This window comes from Pecten maximus, chromosome 3 (genome assembly GCF_902652985.1).
Source record: "Pecten maximus chromosome 3, xPecMax1.1, whole genome shotgun sequence".
NCBI classification, from domain to species: Eukaryota; Metazoa; Mollusca; class Bivalvia; order Pectinida; family Pectinidae; genus Pecten; species Pecten maximus.
In genome coordinates this window covers 32,668,610-32,695,726 of record NC_047017.1, presented here as the reverse complement: position 1 = coordinate 32,695,726, position 27,117 = coordinate 32,668,610, and the positions used below count along the sequence as shown (strand labels likewise).

The window sequence follows — 27,117 nt, the reverse complement described above, 5'->3', positions numbered from 1 at the left end:
GAAAGGGCAACAACGTTTGCAAAAGTAGTCGGAGAACACAACTTCACATCATGATCATAATGTATACCAAGTTTCAAAGAGTTCGGCCGAAAAATGTAGATCTCCGGACAAACAAACGTTTACGCGACACCAACGGACAACGCTATACCATAATACATGTACTCCCGTCAAATTTTTACGGGCGTAAAAAGTCGAACTAGTTGGACTATGAACTGAATTAGTTTAACAAATGACCAGTGTTGGTCATGTGCAATGACTTCTCTTTACACTATGAAGCCCACACTAGCAACATGTGCGATACACCCGTCTTGGAACACTTGCATTGAAATTTGGAGTTACATGTATTGATAAAACCAATTTTGAAGCATATAAAGCTGGGTCAAATGAAAAGGTAATTTAGTTACATTTTGAAATCAATATTAGAATTGTAGACGAAGTTTTGCCTAAAAAATCGGTTTTATAATTGACAATCAGTGAAATGTAAAACCATTGTAATTTTCACATAGTCCTTCAATGAGCAGCCTTTTCAGACATGATTAAGGTGGGCCAGTTACACTGTAGTTCCTTCCACAAACGCCACGTAATATGGAGTGGTCAGATCTTAACAAGTCACGATATAAAATATGGACTGATAAGACCAATCATTTTACAAAGGTCAGAATGTAAATTATGGACTGGTCAGATCAGTCGCAATGGTCATGGATAGTTCTGTACATCAGATTAGCCACACTGGGGCTCGTCTCTATAAAATAGGTATACAGCCATTCACGATATTTTTGGTTCTTTGATGTTTTCTCACTAGTCCACTCTCCTTTTTAACATCTATTCAGTTGCCATGTTGAAACGCATTAGTTCGTTAATTTATTTCACCAGCAGTTTTACATTATAACAACCAGCATTAAAACTATGCCGTTTATCTTTTTAAAGATGTTTCTTCTTGGTTCTAAGTTTGATGCTTTCTCACTAACATCTATTCTGTTGACATGTTGAGTATACAAAACATGTACTTTTTGATCGTCTAATCTGTTCGAGTATTGAAAACTGACAATAAAGGAAAAGGAAGGACCTAGCAAATGAAATCTGGGAATTGTCAAAATCAAAGATGGCTACCTGTCGGCCATGTTGCTTTTCCTGTAAGTCTCTGAAATAAACATCACAAGATGTAATATACACCACCGCCGACCACTAGTCGCCATCAAGTCAAATTTCATTTAGAGAACATGTTTTTGAATTGATGACAGACAGAAAACGAAAATTCACATTCCTGCCATTTCATGATGGTAGACTAAAAACAAAACAAATTTCTGGGTAATTTTGCAATTTTTATATGAAACATGGTATGTCGTTTAAACCATTCAAACACTCATAAATAAAATGAAGGATGTCTTTTGATGAATTTTACCTTTCAAACAATCAACTTTACCGATGATTATTTATATGCCCATACATACATATACACATGTACTGAGTTTAAGGCCCAGTTAGGGCACGACCCATAAATTGTCTTCCTTTGCCACTTGTACTACGATTTTATATATCTACACAAATATATATTTATCTATCAAATCGGTATCAAGTTTTAAACTTTTACACAGCATATAATTCTTCAACTATAAACATGCAATTTTTCATCCATAATGGTGATTTTATACCCAGACAAACTTGGCTCGTTTCATACATTTGGCACTATTCTATCAGCCAAAGTCTATCGCAATGTCAGAAACAAAACACAAATTTTTAGTTGTAAATTATCTATTTGTAAGCATTGTGTACAGTTTCTTCATTAACCTCCAGGACTTCCATGCTCCTAGCACAAATAATATGAACATTAATATGATACTTCAGGGCTTTTCCTCACTGGTTTGGGATGGGGCCTTTTTGTCTCATTTTGGAAGGGAAATAGTGATTGGGAAAGATATTTTAGGAGTAAACTGAAAATTTTGGAAATTTGGCTTAAATGTGAAACAATTTCAATGGAAATGGGGTCCATTAATGGCACCAAAACTTTGAGATCTTTGGATACCCCCTCCCCCGAAACAGAACAAAATCTTATCTAAATTCATCACATAGATGAACGAAAGATAGATTTAGAAAAATGTCCTTGCTGTAGTGCCAAATATAGCGATTCAAACCACTAAAACCGTACTTTATGTTGTACTAAGAGGAAATACTGACAAAAACATGACTCATTCACAAGCTTTCATCACTTTCTAATTAACACATCTAGACACATCCATTTCTCACCATTCAACACATATTGACGATATGATGGTCATAATATCAACTCAGCACCCTCACTTTTATATAGCACATTTCCTGTCAACTGTAAGATGACTTTTAAAACTTCCAAATATAAATGACATTCACAACGCAATATCTAATCTTTAAAAAATTATAGCAAATTCTTAATTCTCCAAATACCTCAAAATGCTTTCTCAAGTATAAAGACAAGTGTAAACAAGGAGTTGAAAAAACAGTTTGTACTAACCACTCAATCAATGACTTCATATTGGTCAATTATCTAACTTTGCAGGAAATCATAAAAATGTATTTCCAGTCATCATCCATCACCATGCTATGATTCACAGCAAATGTTTCCACCAAAAGAAACTAGAAACATGTACTTTAGAGACAAACACAAATTACAAACAGGTGCTTTATAGACAAATATAAATTACAAACAGGTGTTTTATAGACAAACACAAATTACAAACAGGTGCTTTATAGACAAACATAAATTACAAACAGGTGCTTTATAGACAAATATAAATTACAAACAGGTGTTTTATAGACAAACACAAATTACAAACAGGTGCTTTATAGACAAACATAAATTACAAACAGGTGTTTTATAGACAAACACAAATTACAAACATGTACTTTATAGACAAACATAAATTACAAACAGGTGCTTTATAGACAAACATAAATTACAAACAGGTGTTTTATAGACAAACATAAATTACAAACAGGTGTTTTATAGACAAACACAAATTACAAACATGTACTTTATAGACAAACATAAATTACAAACAGGTGTTTTATAGACAAACATAAATTACAAACAGGTGTTTTAAAGACAATTTGGTTTGGTTTATTTTGTTCAACGTCCTATTAACAGCCAGGGTAATTTAAGGATGTGCAAGGTTTTGGAGGTGGAAGAAAGCTGGAGTACCACCACCTACAGTCAGTACCTGGTAACTGTTTCGAGGGCTAGTGATAAAGTGACGGGACACCTTAACCACTTGGCCACCGGGCCCCAGAAGACAAACACAAATTTCAAACAAGTGCTTTAAAGACAAACACAAAATACAAAAACAAACATGAAATATTTCATAATTTGGATTTGTGAACACAAATATCTTAAGTTAATCAAGACCATTTATTGGGAATCTATTTATAAATTACATTGTTTCATCAAGACCATTTATTAGGAATCTATTTATAAGTTATATTGTTTCATTGTCTGTAATATACAATCTTCATTGTGACATGACAACAAGAAATTTACCATGCAAAGAACATGTAGCAATAATTTTGCTGTCTAAAAATTAAATTCATCAAATAAATACATAAAACTAACGTTTATACAATATACACTATGTTGATTCATCTATTTTAATTTACAAACTACTTGTTTCCAAAATAATTTAAGATAAAATCATAAATGTGTGGGGCACATTGTTATAGTCCTGTTATGTTTATACCTCACAACACTGATATCTGTTTTTACAAGCAAAATTACAAATAAAATTTTGAACATTTTAATTTCTCCAGCACAGCTGTTGTTTCTCTAGTAAAGAGAACTTTTTGCTAAAATATACAAAGATACAGAAGTTTTATCTGTAGGCAATACCTAAATACCACAGCTTCTGATAAATGTTCCCCTTTACATACAAATATACAAAACTGATCAACAATGTTTGGTACTCTGTACTAAGTATCAATTGTTACAAAATACAGGGTTTAAAACATTGTAAAACTTTCACTGTGTCAAATGCTGACAACCACTTCATATATGTACCAATACCTGGTCTATATATATAGCCATCCTCCTTCAGTCCTACAGATATACACCCCCATTTCCATCAGATATGCAACATTCCCCTACAGATATACACCCCCATTTCCATCAGATATGGAACATTCCCCTACAGATGTACATTTCCATTTCCATCAGATATGGAACATTCCCCTTCAGATATACACCCCCATTTCCATCAGATATGGAACATTTCCCTACAGATGTACATCTCTATTTCCACTAGATATGGAACATTCCCCTACAGATGTACACCCCCATTTCCATCAGATATGGAACATTCCCCTACAGATGTACATCTCTATTTCCATCAGATATGGAACATTCCCCTAGAGATATACACCCCCATTTCCACCAGATATGGAACATTCCCCTACAGATATACATCTCCATTTCCATCAGATAAGGAACATCCTTCTTCAGCCGTCAGCTATGGAACATCCTCCGTTGGTTCTACAGACATACTCAGATGTGGTTGAAAATACTGTTTTGTGAGAAAGAAGACTCCTTTTTCTCTAGCCGAGGTTTCTTGGCAGCCGGTTTATTTTTCGTGTTAGGAGTGTGAGCTTTCCTCAGCTTAGGTCCTAATGTAGGCTTTGTACTAGAATCCTGTAAATTACAATGCGATTAGTGAAAACACTGTACATGTACAATCATAAATAACGTTATTAACATGGAGTTTCAAACATTTTAAAGCTGTAATTTACAACATCCATGTGGAAAATATGACTCAAGGTGAGTAAATTAATTTAAAAAATATGTTACAACAATGTTTTATTTTCACTGTCATAATCATAATCAAGGACATATTGATGCACCGATAATAATCACCTACTAACTTTCAACATACAGAAATCACAAATCTCACAAATATTTACGTGCTGGTATTCTTATGAAATTCTATATTTATATTTTGATTGTCAGGCAAACTTCATTTCATTAAATGTGCCCTGATTAAAAAACTATCCTAACTAACCAATTCTTATATCATTGTAGCTAAACAAAATGCAAAACCACAGCATTTCTTACCTTAATTATTCCACATAAATCCCCCCCCCCCCCAATACATCAGTCAATTGAAGATTATTGCTTGCACTCTAGAAGGTGAACTAGACATTTTTTGTTTTGATATACATTGCAGACTGTGCAACATGTACACCACTCATTCCTACAACGCAGACTGTAACATGTACACCACTCATTCTTACTACCTTTAAACTGTAACACTGTACCCACTCATTCTTACTACCTTTAAACTGTAAAAATCTCAGTTGGAAATATTGGCATAATATTTCTGTGAAATACATCAAGAAAATAAAACTTTCTCGTGATTACCAAAATTGAAAGTGTCTGTTTTGTAAATATGTAAATCAGTGTAAAACAATAACACTACAATTTGGTAGGTCCTACAAGAATGCATGTTACCGCATGTAGACAAGCTGTGGCACAGACTCGTCACTAACTGAGGTGTTTTAAAACTTTACACAACTTATTTCTTATCTAGATGGGCATGATGAACATGTCTAGTCCCCTGGATTTAAATGATTAATATATACAATGATATCACATGGACACACTTACTGAACAGTCATTCAAACAACTAAATTTCACTTAATCTGAGTAACAGGTATGCTAAGCACTGAACAAATGTAATTGGATACAAATATATTGCTTTCTTTTTTGTTAAGTATATATGTGTGATAAGTTTTGTACCTTAGTGCCAGACTTGTTTTCTTTATCTTTCCCTGGAGATATGACCTGGAAGGTGAGGTTACGAGAGTTCCTTGGACCACCTGGATTCACAATAGTACTGCCCTTGTTAAACTCAGCAATCTTTGCCAAGGAGTCCTTGTTTCGGCTGAGAAAGGAGCCACGTTTCTGTCCCTATATCAAACAAATCAAAATTCATAAAACATAAATAATAACACTTTTTTTTTCAGAGCATCTGTTATATCAAGGAACTCATGCTTTGTTTTTAAAGAGAAACAGGCAAATTTTTTTTTTTATTGAGATAGAAGAGCTTTATATTGTATATGAAGTTGCAAAGGAAATAAGACTTATAAACTGAAGAACCAAATGTCTTTTACCTTTGACAAAGTGACATTAGTCTTTGGAAATGTGACTTCTTGTTTAATTCCGGCTTACGTTTGCTTCATAATGTCAACGAAAATACTAATCAGTGATAACATACCAAATATGACCTTGACTTTTGACCCAGTGACTTAAATCTTGGATAACATGGCCTTGAGCATGTTAATCTGTATTACCAGAATCAATATTATGTTATTAGTATTGTATATGTGTGTGCCAAAGAGATTCCAGAGGACATTTGTCTTGGGTTAAGAAGACAGTAGTAGTGTTCACTGTGGATCATGGTGCCTCTTCTTGAGGAGAAAGATGGTTAATGGACAGTATAATGTGATTGGCGTCAGTGTAAGAACCTGTGACTTTCCCATGTTGGCGTTCACATGTGTAAATGTCTTGTGTGGAGCTCCATAATCAATTAATGGAGAATTAAACTACTCTGTAGGGACATTAAATCTAGACTGGGCAGCCCAGACGGTACATCACATTAGATACATGTGCATGTGCTATTTACATGCTGTCATTGTTAAAATGTTCTCTAAATCAATGGTTGAATCTACTTGAACATCTCTGTGGTCAATTCACAATGGGCAGCTGTCAAATAATTCCATGTATATGAAACGAAAGATAAAAGAACAAAGATCATAATAAACATCTACGTTCATCTTTGAAAAATGGTACACAAGAACAAGCTTCACATACAGATAATTTGATTAAGTTCGGGGTTGGTGTATCCTTCCTCTTTGGGGCAATGTCTGGCTCAGTCGGAGTTCTGGGTACAGAGCTGCTAGTGTTACTGGTGTCTGACTCTGAAATAGAAACATACAGAAACTTGTATACTTAAAATAGTACAAAAAAAACAACACATTGAGTATTGCTGAACCCTCACTAGCTATTGCATTACAAAGATTTATAAAGACGTTGCCCTTTGGTGATAATTTGGGAAATGGAAAGTATACAATTAGGATGTAAGGCAATTTTTTTTTTCAAAAGAGATACACCAGAAAGGCATATTTTTTTCATTTTACAAGACATAAATGATGAAACAACAACGTTTTTTTTTTGGCTTTGGTTTTTGTTTTGGTAATAAAATCAGCATTTTCACCCAAGATTGAGCATTCTGATATAAAATTAATGTACAACTTGTTAATTAAAGCCAGTTATTGCTTAATAAAAAAGTGTTTCACTTTTGCTTTGGTGTTCTTCATCCCAATGAGTGCTATTTTCTGAGTAATCTTCCGCCATTAACACGAGGTAAATAAATCATAGATCTTTATTCAAAGTCTTCGTGACTTAGCAGTAAATCTGACATGTGGACCGTTTTTTTTCTTCTTCAAACCAGCTGATACATTTCCAAGTATTTTTTCATTGGTTTTACGATGAAATTGGCAATGCTGCACCCTTAAATGAAATGTGTGCAGGCCTGTGAACCAAGTACATTTCGCTTTTTGGCCTAACTGATTTTAATGTAATAAAACAAGAAATTGTAATGTTAGTATTTTAATTGAGGAACTAAATAAAATGAATAGGAATTTTAAAAAATAGACTTAGTGATGGTGACCATGACTTTTAAAAGTCTGAAACTGAAGCTTATCCGAGATATTGTGGTCCTTAATTAGTGTGTTAAGTTTGATCAAAATCCCTCAAGGAATGAAGCTACTAGAACACTGACATAGTTTTTGTACAAAAAGTAACCCCGACCCTGACCTTGACCCCAAAACCCTGACCTTGACCGAAAACCCCTGAAATTCAAACTTGTCAGAAACAATATAGGGATCTTTTTGGATATAAACTGTGGTTAACACAAATCCAATTTCAGTGAGGTTTGAAATAGCATAAAATAACTCATACTTATTGTCAATTTAAAGGAAGATTTAAAAATCAGAATGAAATTAAGCATTTGGAGTTACTGTGAATTTAGCATGGTAAACAGGGTGTTTGCCCTACAGTAATCTGAATTGTGTAGCTGCTGAAAGGAGTAGGCACAGTCCAGTCTTAATTAGGAAATTAAAATTCATTCATTTTTATAATTACTATCTTAACAGTCCAGTCTTAATTAGGAAATTAAAATTCAGTCATTTTTATAATTACTATATTTAGAAGATACCTGTTAGAGACACCCAATGCCAGCTATAAACCTACCTCTCCTCTTGAGGAACACTTTGCCAAACTTAAAGAACTGGCTATCATCTCCTTCTTTTTCTTGATCCTGTCAAACCAATGATGATACAAGGAATTAGCTTCTTGTGAATGATTAGAAACCAAAGTGATCAGACAGCATTAATACATAATTACATGACTTGCCTGTCCATGGTTAATTTTAAACTTATTTCAAAATTCATTAAAAATTCTGTATATCTGTAAGTATTGATGAGTTGTGGAAAAAAAACGAAAACGAAAAAATGCAAGCAAATTTACACCAATGACCTCATCTTTTAACTAAGCCAAGTACAAATCTTTTCAACTGTATAACTAATTAGCAGTAATGAAATGAACCACAGAAACCCACCATTTGTTCCTTGAGCCATTTTTCTCGCTCAAATCGCTCCTTCCTCCATCGTAGTTCATTCTCTCCCTCCTCGTCCTCCTTCTCTCCCTCCGATTCATTTCCAAACATGTCTTGCTGAGTGTCATCGTCTACACAGACAAGGACAAAGTAAATCAATAAGCTGCCATATTCTAATAGCATGGGAAACTTTACATCATTAGTCAAATATAATTTTATACAAGATTATTCCATATGCAAAGATGGAAGGGATTTTCTCCCAAGGCATGGAGGGTCTTGTAAACTGAGCCTCTACCGAGGATTATATCTAGATTAAGTTATTTTGGATCTGTTTTCACAATCCATCTTTCATTGCATGTAAAAAAAAAAAAAAAAATTCTCATCAGATATGAAAATCTGCTTCACATTCTCAACAATCAAAGACTAGCTTGCACTTTTCCAATTGCAAAACAAGTCATATCAACTTATATAAATCATGCTTGTTGGCCAGGATGGAAGTATGTGAGGGTACTTAATGTGGAAGGAAATGAAGTACTTGTATAACCCTGAGGTCATTTCATCATGATTTAAAATACCATGCTACACAGTACCTTTTTACATCCGACTTGGGAATCAAACCCTGGCCACCTAGCTGAAAGGCGAGTGTGCTACCACTGTGCCACCCAACCACTCCAAACGTAATTGATGGAAGCCAGGAAGGCAATAAACACAAGTTATTTTGATGCATGGACATGGGTTTCCAGTAATTGCAGGTTTTTTGTCCCTTTAACAGCCAAAGTCATTTTGAGGAGGAATCCCTTTGTAGTAGCTTGCAGCTACCTCACTTACCAGCATGTGGGTGACCTGTCATATGCTATTCAGAGCAATTGGGGTAAAATGTGCTGACACAATCACAACAGCACAGGATAGTTTAATGTAAATAGTATGTAACCTTAGCTTCCAAGAGAAAAATAAACCAGCTTGTTGGGATCAAACACTCCTCTGGGATCTTCACTTGAGGATACTTTGTCCGATATTCCACCAATTGAGCCATGACAGCCCAATATAAACATCTAAACATGAACTTCTGTTGTTGTGTTAACCTATATAATATATTTACCAATGTTCCTCCACTTAAATTGTCGTTTACGCCCTGCTCCCTCGGAATGAAGGTCTCCATCCTGCAGGTACATCTCCTGGAACCGCATCAACTCGCGTTTGTCCTCATCTATCAACTGCTTCCTGAAGAACAGGATGTAAATCAAAATAATACTCAAAAAGACATAGCACAGATAAGATCAAATTTCTTGTCTTCTGAATAAAACACACCACAGTATTTAGAAATGCATTTTTGCATTAAGAGTTTAGTATTCATAACCATGGTCCAGTGTCGATAGAGTTAAAGGTTTACTTACAAGTGGGCGCGGCCGACCTGATTCCGGAGCTCTTCCTCTCCTACTGTTGCATCCTTATCACCCTCCTCCATCTCCATGAAGTCATCCTCCTCAGCAATATCAAAGTTTTCATCACTGTCATACTCACTTCCTGTTAATTACAAAACAAGAATCTTCCTGTTAATTACAAAACAAGAATTTTCTAGTCTAAATTATTTTCAGATATCATTAATAACGCTGAGAACTTTTTATAGTCTAAATCATTTTCACATATCATTAATAATGCAGAAAACTTACTGTATCCTTATTATTGCTTATGTTCACAATGAATGACCATATGGGTCTTTCACATTATAGACCTTTTACCCTCTATGTTTGAATTATCAAACAATCATTTAACATAATCATGGCAACAAAAGATTTTGATTCAATTACCTGACAGTTCTGCTTCTTCATCCACAAAATCTTTCTTGATAAGTCTATACATTTGAAAAAAAGATATAAATCAAAACTCTGATTAAGCAAAATTAAATATATATACTGTATAGGCACCAGTCTTGAGAAACATGGCCATCACTCAGGCAAATTTTCATTGTCTACCTAGAATGTCAGTTGTGTTTAAGGTACGAGGGGACAGCTTAAAATGTGTAAAATCAAGATGGAAAAGTATGAAGATATGAAAAGAGCAATTGTTGAATCAGTGAGTTTGGCCAGAATGAAACCTGAATCCAACACATTTAACAAAAATCCAATGGAGTAAACCTGGATTGTGCAGCACACTTTTTTAAATTAAGTTGTAGACATACCCATGTTTATTGCCTGCAGTGAAACCTGCGAACTTGCGAGGTGCATCATTATCTTCCTCGTCTCCACTTTCATCTAAATTATCTGTGTCATCTCCATCCTTTCCATCATTATCGTCCTCACTCAGCTCATTCTATAGGTAGGAGAGTTAACAATATTTTATTTCATAGAAGGAATGTCATTGTTATATTTCGTAGCAGGAATGCCATTATTATTTTGCCATTGTTTAATTTCGTAAATTAAAGATTTCTTCCTCATCTCTCTCACCTTGTCATTGTTGTCAAATTTCTCCTCCTCATCACTGACAATCCTGAACTCGTCCTCCTCCTCCTCCTCATCTAACGGTAACTTGCGCTTCATCCCGGCCTTCTGTGAATCTTGGGGCATTTTACCACTGGAATCATAAATCATCGGAGCTATAAAGCAGAAGTGACCATTGAGGTATAATATAAATTTGTATACGTTTCATGATGCTACATGTGTATGGGCCTAGTGTAATGCACCGAGGAATTGAAATGCCATCCTTTTTTTAAAGTGAAAATCAAGTGTGTATACATATGATATTAAAATGTGAGTGGAATACCCCAATAAGATATGAAGGAAAGAGATGACCAGTGAGTTTTTGTTGGACAAAATAAGGTTTACCCCCATATCAGCACACCACATCACCCCCTCCGAAGGCTATACTGGCCAATAAACATCACCAAACAATACTCCAATCGAGTGTCTGTCTAAGATTATGATGAAAGTCTCTATACCTGCCAGCAAACTGTCCAGAACAGAGCCCCAGCAGTTCATCCATGTTGCCTTGTGTTTGCTGGGTTCCAAACAAACTCTTGCAGGATTTCTTATCATCACTCTGAGTAGCTGTCAATATAAAAAGCTAAGCTTCAGCAAACAATGCAATATCAATCCTCTTTCTTGTTGAAATTGTTTTTCTCAACAAAAAAATTTCATACTTTGGAACCTAACCATGAAACCTAAGCTCACTTTTAAGTTCTGTAGCCAACAGCACATTAAACAGTCATATCATTATACAGCCTCTACTCACCTCCAAACCGCCCTGAGCAGAGCCCCAGCAGTTCATCCATATCAGATCCCTCTGCATTGTCTATGTTTCCAACAGCAAAGGAACGCACATTTTTCTTGTCTGTTGATCCCACCTTCAAAAACCTAAAATATCATACACACAAATGTTATAGGAAAATCTCAAAAAGTTCATCATGAAAATTATTTCAGTTGGAATAAATGTATCAGAGATTGTTGGCACTAGACAGTTCTTCCATAAAATTTACTACCTGAATCCAACATTGATAAAAGTAGCATTGTTATATTTTACGGCCTGGGCATTCCCTGTCCCTAGACAACTTTACCTATATAATATTGTCACAGTGTAAGTTCTCGACAAGAATTGACAAACAGCAATCAACACTTATCAAGAGATGATCTGTAGCCCCACTTACCCATCAGCATCTAACATCTGTGACTGAGAGTCTTCCAGGTAAAACAGGGGCATCTGGCTCTGTGACTGTGTCTGTGTTGGAGGTAGAGCTTGGTTGTTGCCATAGAGATCTTGGGAGTCTTCAATGGGTGGTGGTAGGTTGGGACGCTTTTTCTGTGTCTGTACACAATATCACATGGTTGGTATTAATGTTACGATGCCTGGCCACTATTTACAAACCTATCTAACGTGGCCTTCTCCACTGACAGTATATATATATATCTGACTCTAAAGCAAACCAATAACCTTTCATCACATTCTATGCAATTAATCATAGCAAAGGAGAAGTTTTTTTTCTTAATTTCATGAAGGAGGACATTGATTTTGTTTTGTATGTTCTCATAATAGAATTGAATGAATATGTTCAGTAATTTTTCAGGTTATTTGTTCAAATAATGTAACAAGACCTGTTTTGACTTGCAATCAGTTACTCAGTTTTTTCCAGAATCTGATTGTATAGCATATTGCTTTCATTCATTTCATAATTTCATCTAAAAAACTATCAGACGCACAATACCAGTAATACATTAAAGTTTATTCTGACTAAAACTATAACTTTTACATTGAAGTTCATTCTGACTTCCGACTTAAAACTATCTGGTGCACTCTGCCAGAATATACATTAAAGTTCAGTCTGACTAATAACAGATCTAAATAATAATTATGGTTGATTCACTTTAGCATATATAAATTATAGGAAGAACTTCTTTCATAAAGCTGGATACTTACTGGGGACGTTGTCATGGAAGCTAGATGCTTGGAGAAAGGGAGAGAATTCCTCGTCAGCCTGTGGCTCGTCCAGACTGTGAGGAACTAGAAAATGGGGGACTGGCACATCTGACTCAACTGACTTTGAACCTGAAAAAAATTCACTTTTCAAAATTACTAAATATACAACATGTTGATGTCTAATATGAACAAACAGGGTTTACATTTTTCCATGAAACAAATCTTGTGACTAACAAATGTGTACCATCTGTGCACAACAGAACGTCCTTCATCAACATATTGTTAAAAATGTCTGGATGCATGGCATGTATTATCATTTTTTCAATATACCAAAGTATGTTCTGTTCCGTATAAAATTGACATCTTATTTCTCAGTAAATCTGCCTCAGAACAAGTATTTCACCTGCTGCTTGCTGAGCGCTGTCTATTAAACCAGCAGACTGCTGGGTGTCGTCACCTGGATCTGCGGACTGTTTGTCCTTCACACTGACCAACTGCTGAGCATTGTCTTCTGAAGCAACCACATCATTACTGTCCTCATCATCACTGATCTGAAGAACTCTGCTCTTTTTCTTGGCTGACACAGCTTTCACTACCACTTCTGTAAACATGATTATGTATTCAGACTCGAAAAAGTCCTTTGTATTTTATTTCAAAACCATAAATATTGATATTATACCAGTCATATTTATATTTTTAACTTTAAAACATGTTTACCTGCAAATGTGATTATTATATTGTTTAAGTTACCTTCATTTTCACCTTCTTCCTCGTCATCAGACAGCTGTAAAATCAGATTAAGATCACCATCCTCCTTCTCACTTTCTCCATCTTCTTCAGCTTCATCATCCATGAATGGATTTTTCTGAAGGAACAAGTTCAATGGATATGATTTTTTGTATTTTGTAACTTGCCAAAGCTTGCTGTATAAAGAGTCTATGTTGGAAGTTAAATATATGCGAGATTGGTTTAATACTTTGTGAACCATTTGGCCTGGTCATTTTGATTGGACCAACCCGTGCATCAATTTTTAATTGTGACATTTCAGGTATAAACCTTGACAGCCAAGGAAATATTAATACAGGCCTTGATATATTTTGTCTGTTGTATATCTTTATACAATTTCTACAAGTTACATACTTCACTGTATTACTAATCTCCAAAAATTTTAGATTCCGTTTTTATCTTTTAAATTTTAAGTGAATAAATGATTAATTGGTTATTTCATTTGTTGGTGTTAAATTTTTATGTTTCAATATTGTTGGTGCCATTTTATCGTTTTTGGGACAAGCAGTGTATATACACAATTGGGAGTGAGTATCTTTAACAGTCATTCCCAAACACCGTCGGCCCGACGGACATGACCGGTAAAAAATATTGATGTCCGGTAAAAAAATTCCATATTTCCGGACCGACGGTCTGGTAAACATTTAGAATTAGTTTCAACCGGATCATGGTCATTCACGCGCTTCAACTAAAGTCTTTCTTACAAACAAGCATTTTGCTAACCCCGATTGCTAAGCCGACCGTCATTATATTACGATCTAGCCTAGCTACGTATACTGGGTCCAGTTTTTAAGAGTAACGATGTCTATGCTTAAATATTTTTTGGGTGCAATACCCGGAAACCCCTTGCGCAAATCTGCATCAACCAACGCAGAATGTCAGAAACAGTATGATGATAAGCGAGAGAGAAAACTTAACGACAAATGGAGGGTAGGACGGGACTGGTTGAAGTTTGACACTGCAGGGGAAAACGGAAAAGGTTTGATGACATGCTCGCTTTGTATAGAGTATTATGGATTTAAATCATGGGAAAACATAAACCAGAGACTTACTGGGTGTTCTAACCGGAAGGTATCTGCCGTGGTAGATCACGAAAATAGCCAAAGCCATAAGGCAAGTGTCAAGGCATTGTTGCCTGTACCCGCAGACGTAGATAAATCAGTGGCTGTCAATATGATGAATATCTGGATGTATGCGAGGGATTGATGTAATAGTAAAATGATGGACTAAACTTGTTTTTGTGTTGCTTATTTATTAAGTTTTAAGTAGAAAATTTCAACATTTTTTCCCTTAAAATTACCAAAAATATCTGGTCTGGTAACATTTCATCTGGTCAGGTAAAATATAAATATTTACCTGACCAAATGTCCTGTAAGTTTTCAGATTGTTTCGCATTGTCTGCTTTAAGCTACACAAATGAACTAAACTACCCCTGTAAGGTTCTGATCCTTATTATATCTGATGACAGGTGGTTTTCACAAAGCATTATCAAAATTTATAGCACTTGTTCTATTATTAGGTTACCTCTTTAGGTTCTTGATCCTCTTCCATTTCCTCATCAGCATCTCCAAACTGTTCTTCAAAGTCATCATCCTCCACATCTGTGTCGGAATGATCGGACATTTCAGCCTCGTCATCTAGTAAAGCTTCTTCCTCCCCTCCCTCAAAGCCTGCCTCATTGTCCAAGTCATAAACTTGCTGGTGTTTCTGTCGGTTCTTCTCCCTTTTCTGGGCCATCACCACTGACAGCTGAGACTTTAAAGCCAGCAGTTTTGCTCCTACAACAAAAACGTTTGTTTCATATGCATTACAATGACAAAATTAATTGGTTCTCAGGCAGCCTGCATCCAAAAAATGTAGTGAAATTGCCGATTTTATTACAGAAACAGAATTGCCCTAATGCACCTGTAAACGTGTGTGTGTGTGTGTGTGGGGGGGAATCTGGTGAAATTGTTCTGCATTCTGGTTTAATCTCGCCGATTAAGTGACCTAGGCAGACGATACAAATGGCTGAATATTTTCACTCAGACGGTGTCTTTGATATCCGTGCACACATTGCATGCATATTTGGAAAGGATCAACAATACTGCCATGGAATATACTTGGGGGATTTTTGGAAGCTTATACAAATGGCAGAACTACACACTTTGATAAAGGATGAATCTATGGCGATTGGGACATGGACATTTCCCGATACACTGAAAGAATGCCATGTTTCGTTTTTATTAAAATTTTCCTGTTTCTTGTTGAAATGAATGAACACAGAAGTATTTCATTTTGATGAAATGAAATAAATAAATAAATAAATAAATAAATCACCCTCATCTGTTTTGTATCCAATAAAATGATAAAACAAGAAATATCTTTAAAAAAGTTAAACGGCATAGTTTTAATGCTGGTAGTTATAATGTAAAACTGTCGGTGAAATAAATCAACGAACTAATGCGTTTCAGCATGGATAACAAAATCATATCAGTTTGAATCATTTTTGGTGATAATAAGACTGCATTTGAATCAGGAATATAATTTTTTATTAATGTGTCATTTTAAAAGATATATCCACTTATTCAGCTTGCATTCAATCTTAACTTTGTTTCGTTTTTAACTGCATATCTGCATTTTGCATCTACCGCTACATTGACCAATCACATACTTCATCTTGACCAGTAAAGCCACCTGTTGCTCCATATCCGGGGCTAAAAGAATATTATACGGCTATGCTAGAATGTCAAGATAAAAGCCCAATGGGTTGTCAACATTTTCAGCCAAATGTATTATGTCCAGCTAAGTTTTCTTCATTTACTTCAATAATTTTATTTTTCAAATCTTTTTTTTTTATAAAATCCTTTGGTGTAAGATATAATATTTTATGCTCAGATTGAACTAGAATGCAGGAAGCTGCATCTAGAATTCAATTTTTACCCAGGACTGGAGGGGACATACCCTCAAATCCCCAAAGAGGGGCTTCACCTTCTGCTGGATGCATAACACAGCTCAGACTGCCTCATTTCAAAACCTGGCAGCCCAGTCGTCTGTCAAGGCGATTAAGTTAATGTCAACCCTTTGTATTACAGCTGTAGTACTAACCTGGAGTGTCCAGTTTCAGTAATGGGTTTTCCTCCACTGGTGTTATGTGATAGGTAAACGTGCTTTCCTTCAGTTCCTCACGGTCTGGTGCCATCTTCTCCTTCTGTACAACACTATAAACAGTACAAAGTTTCTAAGTTATGTGATTGGAATGAAAATACAAATTGACAAAATTAGCTAGCCACACATTCGATTATGAGCACCATATCAAATTCCAAGGAAATTTACCTGATCTGAATGTCTTGATCACACTTCTTTTTTTCTTTCTTTTGTGAATGTTTTAGAAATCTGTCCATGAATACTGACATTTCCTTGTTCTTAGGGGTGGCGTCTCCAGAGTCCTCATCCAGACTAATGAAGGAGTTGGGTCCTCCACTGAGGCGTGGGAGGGAGGACAGGTTGAGGGATGATAGACCAGACAGTTTTTTACTGGGGGTATCTTCCGTCTGACATTTGTGAGACAAGTCAGCACTTACATTATCACTAACAGCACTACTGGGTTGGTCTGTGGTAATAGTTTCACACACATCTGTAGCACAGCTGTCCTTACACGAGTCCTCACATACATATGAATCTGTTTTTTTGTTTTCTTTCGGATCTTCAATACCCTGAAGTTCAAATGAGGACTCCATTCTCAACTTTTCCTCTTTATTCGACTTTGCTTTCTCTTCCTCTATTAATAAGTCGGGTAATTCATCAAAATCTAAATCACCAGATTGTTCACACGTTGATTTAACTTCAGGAAGTTCTACACAACTATCACAGTCACCCATCTTGTCCTTGTTTGAATGTAGATCTGGAAGACTGTCACTCTCTCCTCCGGTGTGTGGTACCTCAGAGTTTGTTTCAGTAAGCTTTGAACTGACCGTATCAGCAGTGTCATCCGAAAGGTCTACTTCCATACCCTGGCCATCGGTAGACGATAATGTAGGACTGGAAAATCTGGTCTTGGATAGAACTTCCTCACACAACTCTGCTTTACTGTCAAAATAAACGATGAATACTATAGACAAGTATGTTTACATGTTCAAATTACAGTTATTAAATATACCAAGTGGTAACTGAGTAAAGTTTAGTGTCAAACATACATGAGGGTTACATGTCTAGAAATGTTCATCACAATGGACACAACCTAGAGCTTTTTCTCACTGGTATGGGATTCAAACTTTTTGTCTCATTTTGGGAAGAAAATTTGTGAAATGGGATGGATTTTTTGCAGGAGTAAATGGATTTTATTTTTGGAATTTGGCTTAGCTAAATATGAAATCATTCTAATATTGGGAATGGGGCCAAGTAAGAGCCTCAAAAAGGCTTCAGAAAAATCCCGGCAGATCCCTTCTTGTGTAAACAATTTTTCTACATCTCAAAAAATAGTGCTTTTATAATTTAGTTCACATTAGCCACTATTTCCATTTCTAACCGTTTAGTTGGGTACACTTCTCCATGTGGTCAGCCTAGAGAGGTAATATCACTACATTCAATGTATCCGATTTCTACAGGATAATAACTGACCGTGAATGACTAGCCCCCTTCAGGGCTTTGTACTGCTGCTGTTTCTGTAAAGCACGTCCCAGAAAGTCCTGCAGTGGCCTCGGGCTAGGTGTGTAATAAGGAATATTCACTCTAGACTCTGCAACAGATTAAATTAATTCACAGGTAGAGAAACATCAGTATCACCTATTTAAAACTGAGAGAACAATCAATGCCGCCATTTAAAGATCTTGACAATTATTGTTTTTATACGTCTTTAAGGGTGCATGATATTTATGATGTTATTAAGAATCATCTATTCTCTTTGTGAATTGAATTTCCTTCAATACACTATCATCATCCTTTGTGTCTCACTGTATATTGATATAATCAAACTTAAGGATTTTACATTATCTCATGTAAACTCACCTCTAACCATCCTTTGTGTCTCGGTAAACTCACCTCTAACCATCTTTTGTGTCTCAGTAAACTCTCACCTCTAACCATCCTTTGTGTCTCGGTAAACTCACCTCTAACCATCCTTTGTGTCTCAGTAAACTCACCTCTAACCATCCTTTGTGTCTCAGTAAACTCTCACCTCTAACCATCCTTTGTGTCTCGGTAAACTCACCTCTAACCATCTTTTGTGTCTCGGTAAACTCACCTCTAACCATCTTTTGTGTCTCAGTAAACTCACTTCCAACCATCCTTTGTGTCTCGGTAAACTCACCTCTAACCATCCTTTGTGTCTCGGTAAACTCACCTCTAACCATCCTTTGTGTCTCAGTAAACTCTCACTTCTAACCATCCTTTGTGTCTCGGTAAACTCACCTCTAACCATCCTTTGTGTCTCGGTAAACTCTCACCTCTAACCATCCTTTGTGTCTCGGTAAACTCACCTCTAACCATCCTTTGTGTCTCTGTAAACTCACCTCTAACCATCCTTTGTGTCTCACTATGTATACTGATCATTGCTTCCTCCTTTGCCTTCCGTTTGGACCGGACAGTCTCTTTCTTGGCTGCACCCTGAAAAACAACAGCATTGGTTCATACCAGACATTTTTTTATAAAAACTCTGAGGAAATACCAAATATCTACCAGAGATATGTTGCTTTATAAATAAATGTAAGAGATATACCCTTTTCAATTGCTTCAACAGTTTTGGGTCAATTGTACTTTCGTCAAAACCTTCATCATCAGCTTCGTCATGACTACTCCTGGCTGATTCATCCCCTGTATAACAAAGATGTGAATTATGAGTTTGCTTTTTTTTGTTTGTTTTTTTTGTTTAACGTCCTATTAGCAGCCAGGATCATTTAAGGACGTGCCAGGTTTTAGAGGTGGAGGAAAGCCGGAGTACCCGGAGAAAAACCACCGGCCTACGGTCAGTACCTGGCAACTGCCCCACGTAGGTTTCGAACTCGCAACCCAGAGGTGGAGGGCTAGTGTTAAAGTGTCGGTACACCTTAACCACTCGGCCACCACGGCCCCTGAATTATGAGAAAATATATTTGAAGACTTTTTTTCTAAAACATGTTTTTCATAGCCAGGGTTATATTCACAATGTATGGAATCATGATACGTCACAAGGACACCAGAATTTTATGATCACTACTTTTTTATTTATTCATTTATTTTTGAGACTTACCACTGTCTCGGTCACTGTCACTCTCGGCATCAAACAAGTCTCCATTTCCAAAGTCTGGTTTCTAAGTACAGAAAACAGAAAGATTTTTTACCTATTCCATTTGAATAGAAATAGGTATATTCAGCAGATCTAAGTACATCAGTACATCATCAAGGGTCACACTTGACTATATATATATCTATCCACCATGACTATCAACTTATTTATTAATGTTCAGCCCCTGGAGAATTTTGCATCAAAATTTCTGGAGTTTTGTCCTAATCTTTGAAAACAGAATGGTCTAACATATAGAAATCAGAACATAATGTGCAAGTGTAAATTTTACATACATAATGTAATGTGTGTTATATAAACTTACTCGGGGTGCTGAAGTGGATGGTCCAGAATCTGTACCTGAAATTTTCAATTGTATCATTATCAACAACAGCAAAACATAAATATAAACTTTTACTCAATATTTTACAACAAAAGTGAAACAAATAATTTAATTAATCAACTTATACTTATCACCTCTGTTGGTCAGGATTCAAGCTCAAGGAATCCAAGTACCCTGTAAACTTTATTTTACAACTGCGAAACAAATCATATTAACTTATGTTAATCATTCTTGTTGGCCGAGATGGAAGCCGGCAGGGGTCTAACTGTGGAAGGAAACAGAGTATCCAAGGAAAACCCTGATGGTCGGGCAGGTGACCCCATACCTTTTCACATCCGTTCAGGGAATTGAACCCCCGGCCGCCTCTGTGAAAGGCAAGTGTATTACCACTGTGACACCCGACCATCACTGAAGTACCCTGAGAAGACCCATGTGGTAAAACCACAACAAAAGATATAGATGTCTAGGATTTCATTATCAAGGATGTTAAATGAAACATAATTTCAATTTTGAAGTGATTATTCGATGACCTATGTTTTTTAAATACACAACTAGAGATACAGTACATTCCAGTTAATCGGGTATTTCGTTTAATTGGGTAAAATTTCAAAAACCAAAACCATTTTCTCTTAAATCATGTTAAAAAATATTCGTTTAATTGGGTTGGAAAAGTCGTATTTTTCGGTTATTCGAATAGAACAATCGGACAAAAAAATAGAAATTCTCCAATTTTCACGGAAGTCATCACGTATTTCTTTAAGTTTTAGACATTTATCAACAAATAGGGTAATTTAGATGGTTAAAATGTCAAAAAACGGTAAAATATTACCTTAAACGATAATGTTATGTCGGGGTTTTGTCATGTTCAGAACTGTGTTGTTGTTAATTCTGCCTCGTGGGGTTTTTCCCCAACAGGAAGTCGATTAAGAATTGTGGGTAAAATTAAATGTTATTTGTAGAGTCAGCAGCAGGCCAACGTAATGGGGGTTAAAAAGCATAATTAAGCTACCAGACTATTAAACTTTTACTTCTGGGATGTAAAATCTTCGAAGCAGAAACCAAAACAATAGGTTTTGACCTGGGTCTGACATTGCTACAGATCGATCGATATCACCGCGTACTGAATGTGGCGAATGCAAAGCGAGGGGTTCACCACGGGGAAATGTGATAACACGGGTACACAGGTGAGTTATTAAAAAAACAGTAGCGAGCAGTAAAAGGGCAGACACCCGACGTTAGCTTTTAATTCATATTTAGGTAAGGATTAGAACTGGTTAATAAAAAACATTACATTGGATTTCGTGTTGTTTTATCAGTGACTGCCAGTGTCAAGTTCGTATAAATTTATACCATCGGAAACGAAACTCAGTTTCTCCGATCTCTGTGCTTTGGCAATTGAAAATATGGAATATTTAAACTTCATAGCGAACATATGTCTCTATGATAAACATAAATGATTTTAGCTGTAATTGTCGGCGAGTCCTTAGATCGCATGTCAAATTAGGAACACGTGGATGAAACAGGGATGTATGACCCCCGATTTGAGGTGCTACGATTGTACCGTGTTGCGAATAAGAAACAATCTTTAAGTTTTTATTATTTTAATACATGTATTTTTATACAATAAGTAATAGTAATCTGATAATTTGACATCAGTGAAAGCACAAACAAAAACACTGTTTATTAATAATAACGCAAATATTTTCATCCAAAATCGACACAAGTCTTGACAACCATTACGGACCAAATCTAAGATGGCGACGTGCATTTCGGCTTATTGCATAAGTCAGTTAATCGGGTAAAAAGTCCCCGCAAATAGGCAACCCAATTAAGCGGAATGCACTGTATCAGAATATATATACAAACTAGAGGTAAGAGTTGTAATGTTCCTAGAACATCTGTGAAAGTATGACCACACTGACCTCTGCCAGACACACTGGAATCATTGCTTGTCTCATCCAGGACCTGTAACCTCTGAAAGTTAATATAACACAACTCGTTAGTCCACAAACCATATAACCCAACATGATTTCAGATTGCAACAGACATTCAGGAATGGTGTTATTAAAATGGATGCCAATTCAAGTACATGTCCCAATTTTTTAACAACTATTACACCTTTCTGTTGATCACTCAGTGATAACTAATTATAATCTTGCAAAAAAATGGTTGGTCCGATTCACATGAAATATTTAATACATCAGATATTTTACCTCGCACAATACAGTTAGAATGACTTGGATAAACAAGATACCACACCTTTTTCTTCTTCTGTGTGACAGCCCTAAGGGTCTCGTCATCGTCACTACCCTCACTGTCAGAATCTGTAACAGAAATGTTTTTATTTTACAACTACTGTATAATTCTATCCTTGTTGGACTCGAGTTAAAAGTTTGATGAAGGAGCACATGCAATGAATTTGTACAAGAAAGTAAGTCATTTCAAAGTAAACAATTCTATTAACAACCTTTAAGTAAAAGGGCTGTTTTAAAACAAACATCATTCTATCAGTGATAATGTTTATGTGTTAAAACTTATTGCATCATTTCTTTTAAGGTGTAAAATTTTTACCTTCATCTGTATTGTTTGAGTTAAGAACAGCATTCAGCACTTCCTCACCTGTCTGAAATAATTATCAATAAGACCATTAGAAATCGTTACAGGAATTGACGCCCAGTCACTGGTGAAGTTAGCTATTGTTTTAAATATTAAATTTGGAAATATTTGTTTTGAGTGGTGCTAGCTTCTATAGCCTACTACCCATCAGTGACATTGTGCAAAAGTTTTCACATTTGAGTTTTGTGGTGGTAACATGAACTACAACTTCAAATGGAAACATTTCTAGTAAACAAACAATAGCTACAGCAAACATAAACTGTCAAAATAAAAGACGGATAACTACGATTACATTTACATAAGCAAGATCCATTCTATACATTTCTTTATCAGAAATAAGGAGTGTATCTTTTAATTGTATGTAATATGTATACGTATATAACTATGTACTTCAATAAACTTTCTGGTTGTCTTTAACCCTTTGCCACATGCAGGTTATAACACTTCAGCACTCTGTGCATATAGTGCAAAGATACATTGTTGCAATGCAACATTATTGCGCTGACCGAAATATACATACACCATCTCAATGGCAGTTTTTGAGAAATTAAGCTTTGTTTTGATTAATTTTTCTAAACCTAATTTTGAAATGAAATAGTTGTTTTAGACATTTTTAGTAAGTTACAATTATGTTCAGAATTTCTTAAATTTTAATTCTGTTCTATTTTCTTTATAAAACCAACAACACATAACCACGAAATCAGCTGTATACAAACAGAACAGAAAAATTTCAAAATATTTTGACAATGTAATTTATAATTCATTGAATTCCTGTACATGAAATGATTCATCATTAAGTCCCAAATGAAACAAACTGAATTTTCAAAGTTTTCACAAGAATATTTCAACAGTTCAGGCTTAAGCCTAGAATATTTTATATCCGATGTCGCGACGAAGGAATGTGTATCCGACCATTTCGGGTCAAATCTACCTTCGTTTTTCAAATGCCAGCGAGCGTAGTTATTAATGTGTCGAGCTTTGGTGGAAAACTGATTCTCATTGAAGAAAATGTAGAAATAATCAATGGGACTTGCAGTATCAAAATCAAAAGTTTCTGGAAGTACTGGCCCCGTTTCCCTAACAAAATCATTTACTGTGATCGGCGAAAAATCTCGGTCAACATTACCTAATGGCGGCGGTACAACTAGTCGCCGTTCGTCCTCATTTTCGGACTCGTTATCTGTTGACAGTTCATTTAGAACATCGTTAAGATCAATATCTGACTCAATGTATTCAGGTCCAAAGCCATCGAACTCTAAATTATCATCATCGTCGTCAAAAACATCGCGCAAAATCGTAGCCACAGCTGCCATCACGCCTCGTTGTTGTCACACTTTTCTACACTCATGACTCACACTTTCTAGGTTAATTTATTCAAAAACTTTCGTATGAATGACGTGTACAAATCTGATTGGTCGATGCATTGATATCTTCTTAAAATAGTATCAGGGATTTTCAGATAGGTGTCGCTCTCAATCACGGGATTTTCCATGTCTAAGTTTACCGAACCGGCATGGCGTCGAGAGGCGCTTACATTGAGATAACGTAGAGGCGTCGAGAAGCGCTTACATGGAGATAATGCAGAGGCGTCGAGAAGCGCTTACATGTGGCAAGGGGTAAAGGCGTCCAGAGGCGCTTACATGTGGCAAAGGGTTAAATGAGGGAAACCATACCCATCTCCAGCTACATAGTGCTTACCTTTTTGACCTTGTTTTTTGCCTCATCTTCAGAACCTGCAAGAATTGATATGAACATCAGAAAAGCTTCATTTGCCAAGTTGTATACATGAATGTTAGATTTTTACAGACAATTACACAACATAGCTGATTTATGTTGGTTCTGTTTCAATGAATGAAACAAAAACACAAGTCAGAGTAATTAATTATTTTAATACTATTTTAGTTGATGTTTTTTTTAATAAAAAGGAATAACTGATACTTTTTTTTCAACCTTTACATTAAAACTAAATTAAGATGGTAACATACCAGGCATGGAGGAATCCACATCATCATCATCATCGTCCAATATTGTTGTCATCTACAATTGCAAACATTATGTAATGTAATTCATTTTGATATTGTGTGATGTAATTTTTGTCCTGGTTTACAGCCAAAATAGATTGTTTCCCTTGGCATTTATATAAATTGTTAAATGTGAAGTATCAATTAGTTTTGTGTTATCGTTGATTTTAATAAGTGTGAACTGCTACCATTACCAGGGAAAGCATTCATCAAATGATTTCTAACATTCACCATATACTGTGGACAGCATTCAGCAAATAACTTCTACTAGTGTTGAGTAATTACTGATTTCAATATAAGGGGAAAGGTAAAATTACAACGACCCGACCAGGATGCAAACCTGGGACCTACGAAATGTAAACGGACAATCTAAATATTTGAGCTACCTGGCAACTAATGTTCAGTCCAGTCCAGCTCCCTACATTAATAGCATTTGAGAAATGATCTATGCTTGATTTTATTTATACATTTATATTTACATATCTAAACGCGACAGGTATCTCGCGAGCCTTACCATCATACACCCTTAAAATTGATATAAGAACTTGGTGTAGTTTGGGACATGCCGTACTGTTAAACATGCACCATAGTTAACTGATAAATATTTGTATTAATGCATTTTAAAGCAATAAAGACAGATAAATAGCGGTAGAGTGATTGACTCCGGCGTTGCTACACTAGAGCAAACGGGGACCAAATCATACCCTGCAGAGGTGTTAGCTAAATTTTAAAAGCTTGGTATGAATATTCAATAGACTTATTGTTAAAATACTTACTCTCTTCTTGGGCTTTATTTGAATGTCTTCATCATCACTATCTGCTAATTGGAGAACAGGAATTTCATCTTCTTCACTGATCTCGCCATCTTCTATTGAAATAGGAAAAACAAATAATAAAGTATTTTCTATTTTTTTACTGCTTAAGGAAAAACAATTACTACGCAAATTTGCAAACTAGAAAATTTTTGAATAACAGTTCTGATTCAGTGAAAGAAAGATTTTTTTTTCTATTTCATCCAAAATTTAAAATGAAGTTGAGTTGACGAGTGTTGTTCCGATTAACCAATGGTTAGTCTAGATCTTTTACATCTGACTATGAATAATCAATCATGATTGTTTGATCGATGATGGTTTGTCTATAACATTGAATTTTTCAAGATTTATAGCCAACTTCAGCAATTAATAAATGAACGATATCACTGGTAAATTGAAATAAAAATGTATTAAAACAAAGTTTTAAAACATGTCCACAAAATTTACCCCTATCATAATTATATATTATGTTTTTGGAGACATTTTGTTTTCTGTTCATGATTGATTATTGATGGTTTAAGAAATGGTGATGATCGATCATGATAATTATAGTGATTAATAGATTACAACTACTTGATTCAATACAACAAACTGATAAGTGATAGGATAATCAGGAATATAGTTATATTTTATTTATTATATATATAGGCCTATATATACAGTTAAAACTAAACACAAACTCCTTTGGGTATTGTATATTTTTACTTGTTTCCATCTTGTCCTGTACAGAGGAGTGCTGGCTATCTTCGTCCATTCCCGAGTCTGCCTTTTCCGTCGAGTCTACCTCTTTCACCATTGAATCCACTCGCACCACCTACAACAAAAAAATGTAAACTGTAAGCTGTTGGTGATACTGGGGTACATGTATCATTGTTATGTACGAAAAATGGGAATTTATCACACTGGATAACTTTCATCAACCATCAAAATCAGAAAGATAAAACAAAATGTACCACTTTGAAAATGACTTTTAGATGAGATTGATCGAACAGAGATGGAAATATATCGTTAGTCTCGGCTTACATGTTTGTTGACTTTGTTTACATTTTGCAGAAGACTCCAAATGAAAGATAGGTTCAAGGAAAAGCTATATATCGCTGTTCCAAAGTCTGATTACATTGCTTACCTCTGTGTTTTGTGGTTCCTCCATAGTGCCGAAATTCCTCTCTTTTTCTATTTAGTTCCAATTGTCTTATTTGGGAAAAAAATATCGCTGATCACTTGGGCCTAATATTTACCTCCATTTCCCATTTCGCGCGTT

The 27,117-nt window shown here is 35.5% G+C and overlaps 1 protein-coding gene across 1 annotated transcript; it reads right to left on the bottom strand.

Moving 5' to 3' along the window:
- Nucleotides 1-1,309: 1,309 nt before the first annotated feature.
- On the bottom strand, nucleotides 1,310-27,117 carry LOC117322721 (claspin-like). Its single transcript, XM_033877659.1, has 32 exons — nucleotides 26,983-27,117; nucleotides 26,562-26,670; nucleotides 25,821-25,912; nucleotides 25,009-25,060; nucleotides 24,722-24,756; nucleotides 22,979-23,030; nucleotides 22,667-22,731; nucleotides 22,330-22,381; nucleotides 20,390-20,424; nucleotides 20,032-20,092; nucleotides 19,522-19,616; nucleotides 19,316-19,409; nucleotides 18,426-18,543; nucleotides 17,142-17,894; nucleotides 16,914-17,026; nucleotides 15,351-15,604; nucleotides 13,791-13,905; nucleotides 13,444-13,641; nucleotides 13,048-13,169; nucleotides 12,274-12,431; nucleotides 11,862-11,983; nucleotides 11,569-11,677; nucleotides 11,078-11,204; nucleotides 10,813-10,943; nucleotides 10,442-10,485; nucleotides 10,028-10,157; nucleotides 9,733-9,854; nucleotides 8,637-8,764; nucleotides 8,270-8,336; nucleotides 6,830-6,936; nucleotides 5,756-5,926; nucleotides 1,310-4,651 (listed from the first exon to the last, which is right to left on the bottom strand). The coding sequence occupies exons 1-32, from the start codon at nucleotides 27,004-27,006 to the stop codon at nucleotides 4,508-4,510; spliced, it is 3,999 nt and encodes a 1,332-aa protein (XP_033733550.1). The 5' UTR covers nucleotides 27,007-27,117; the 3' UTR covers nucleotides 1,310-4,507.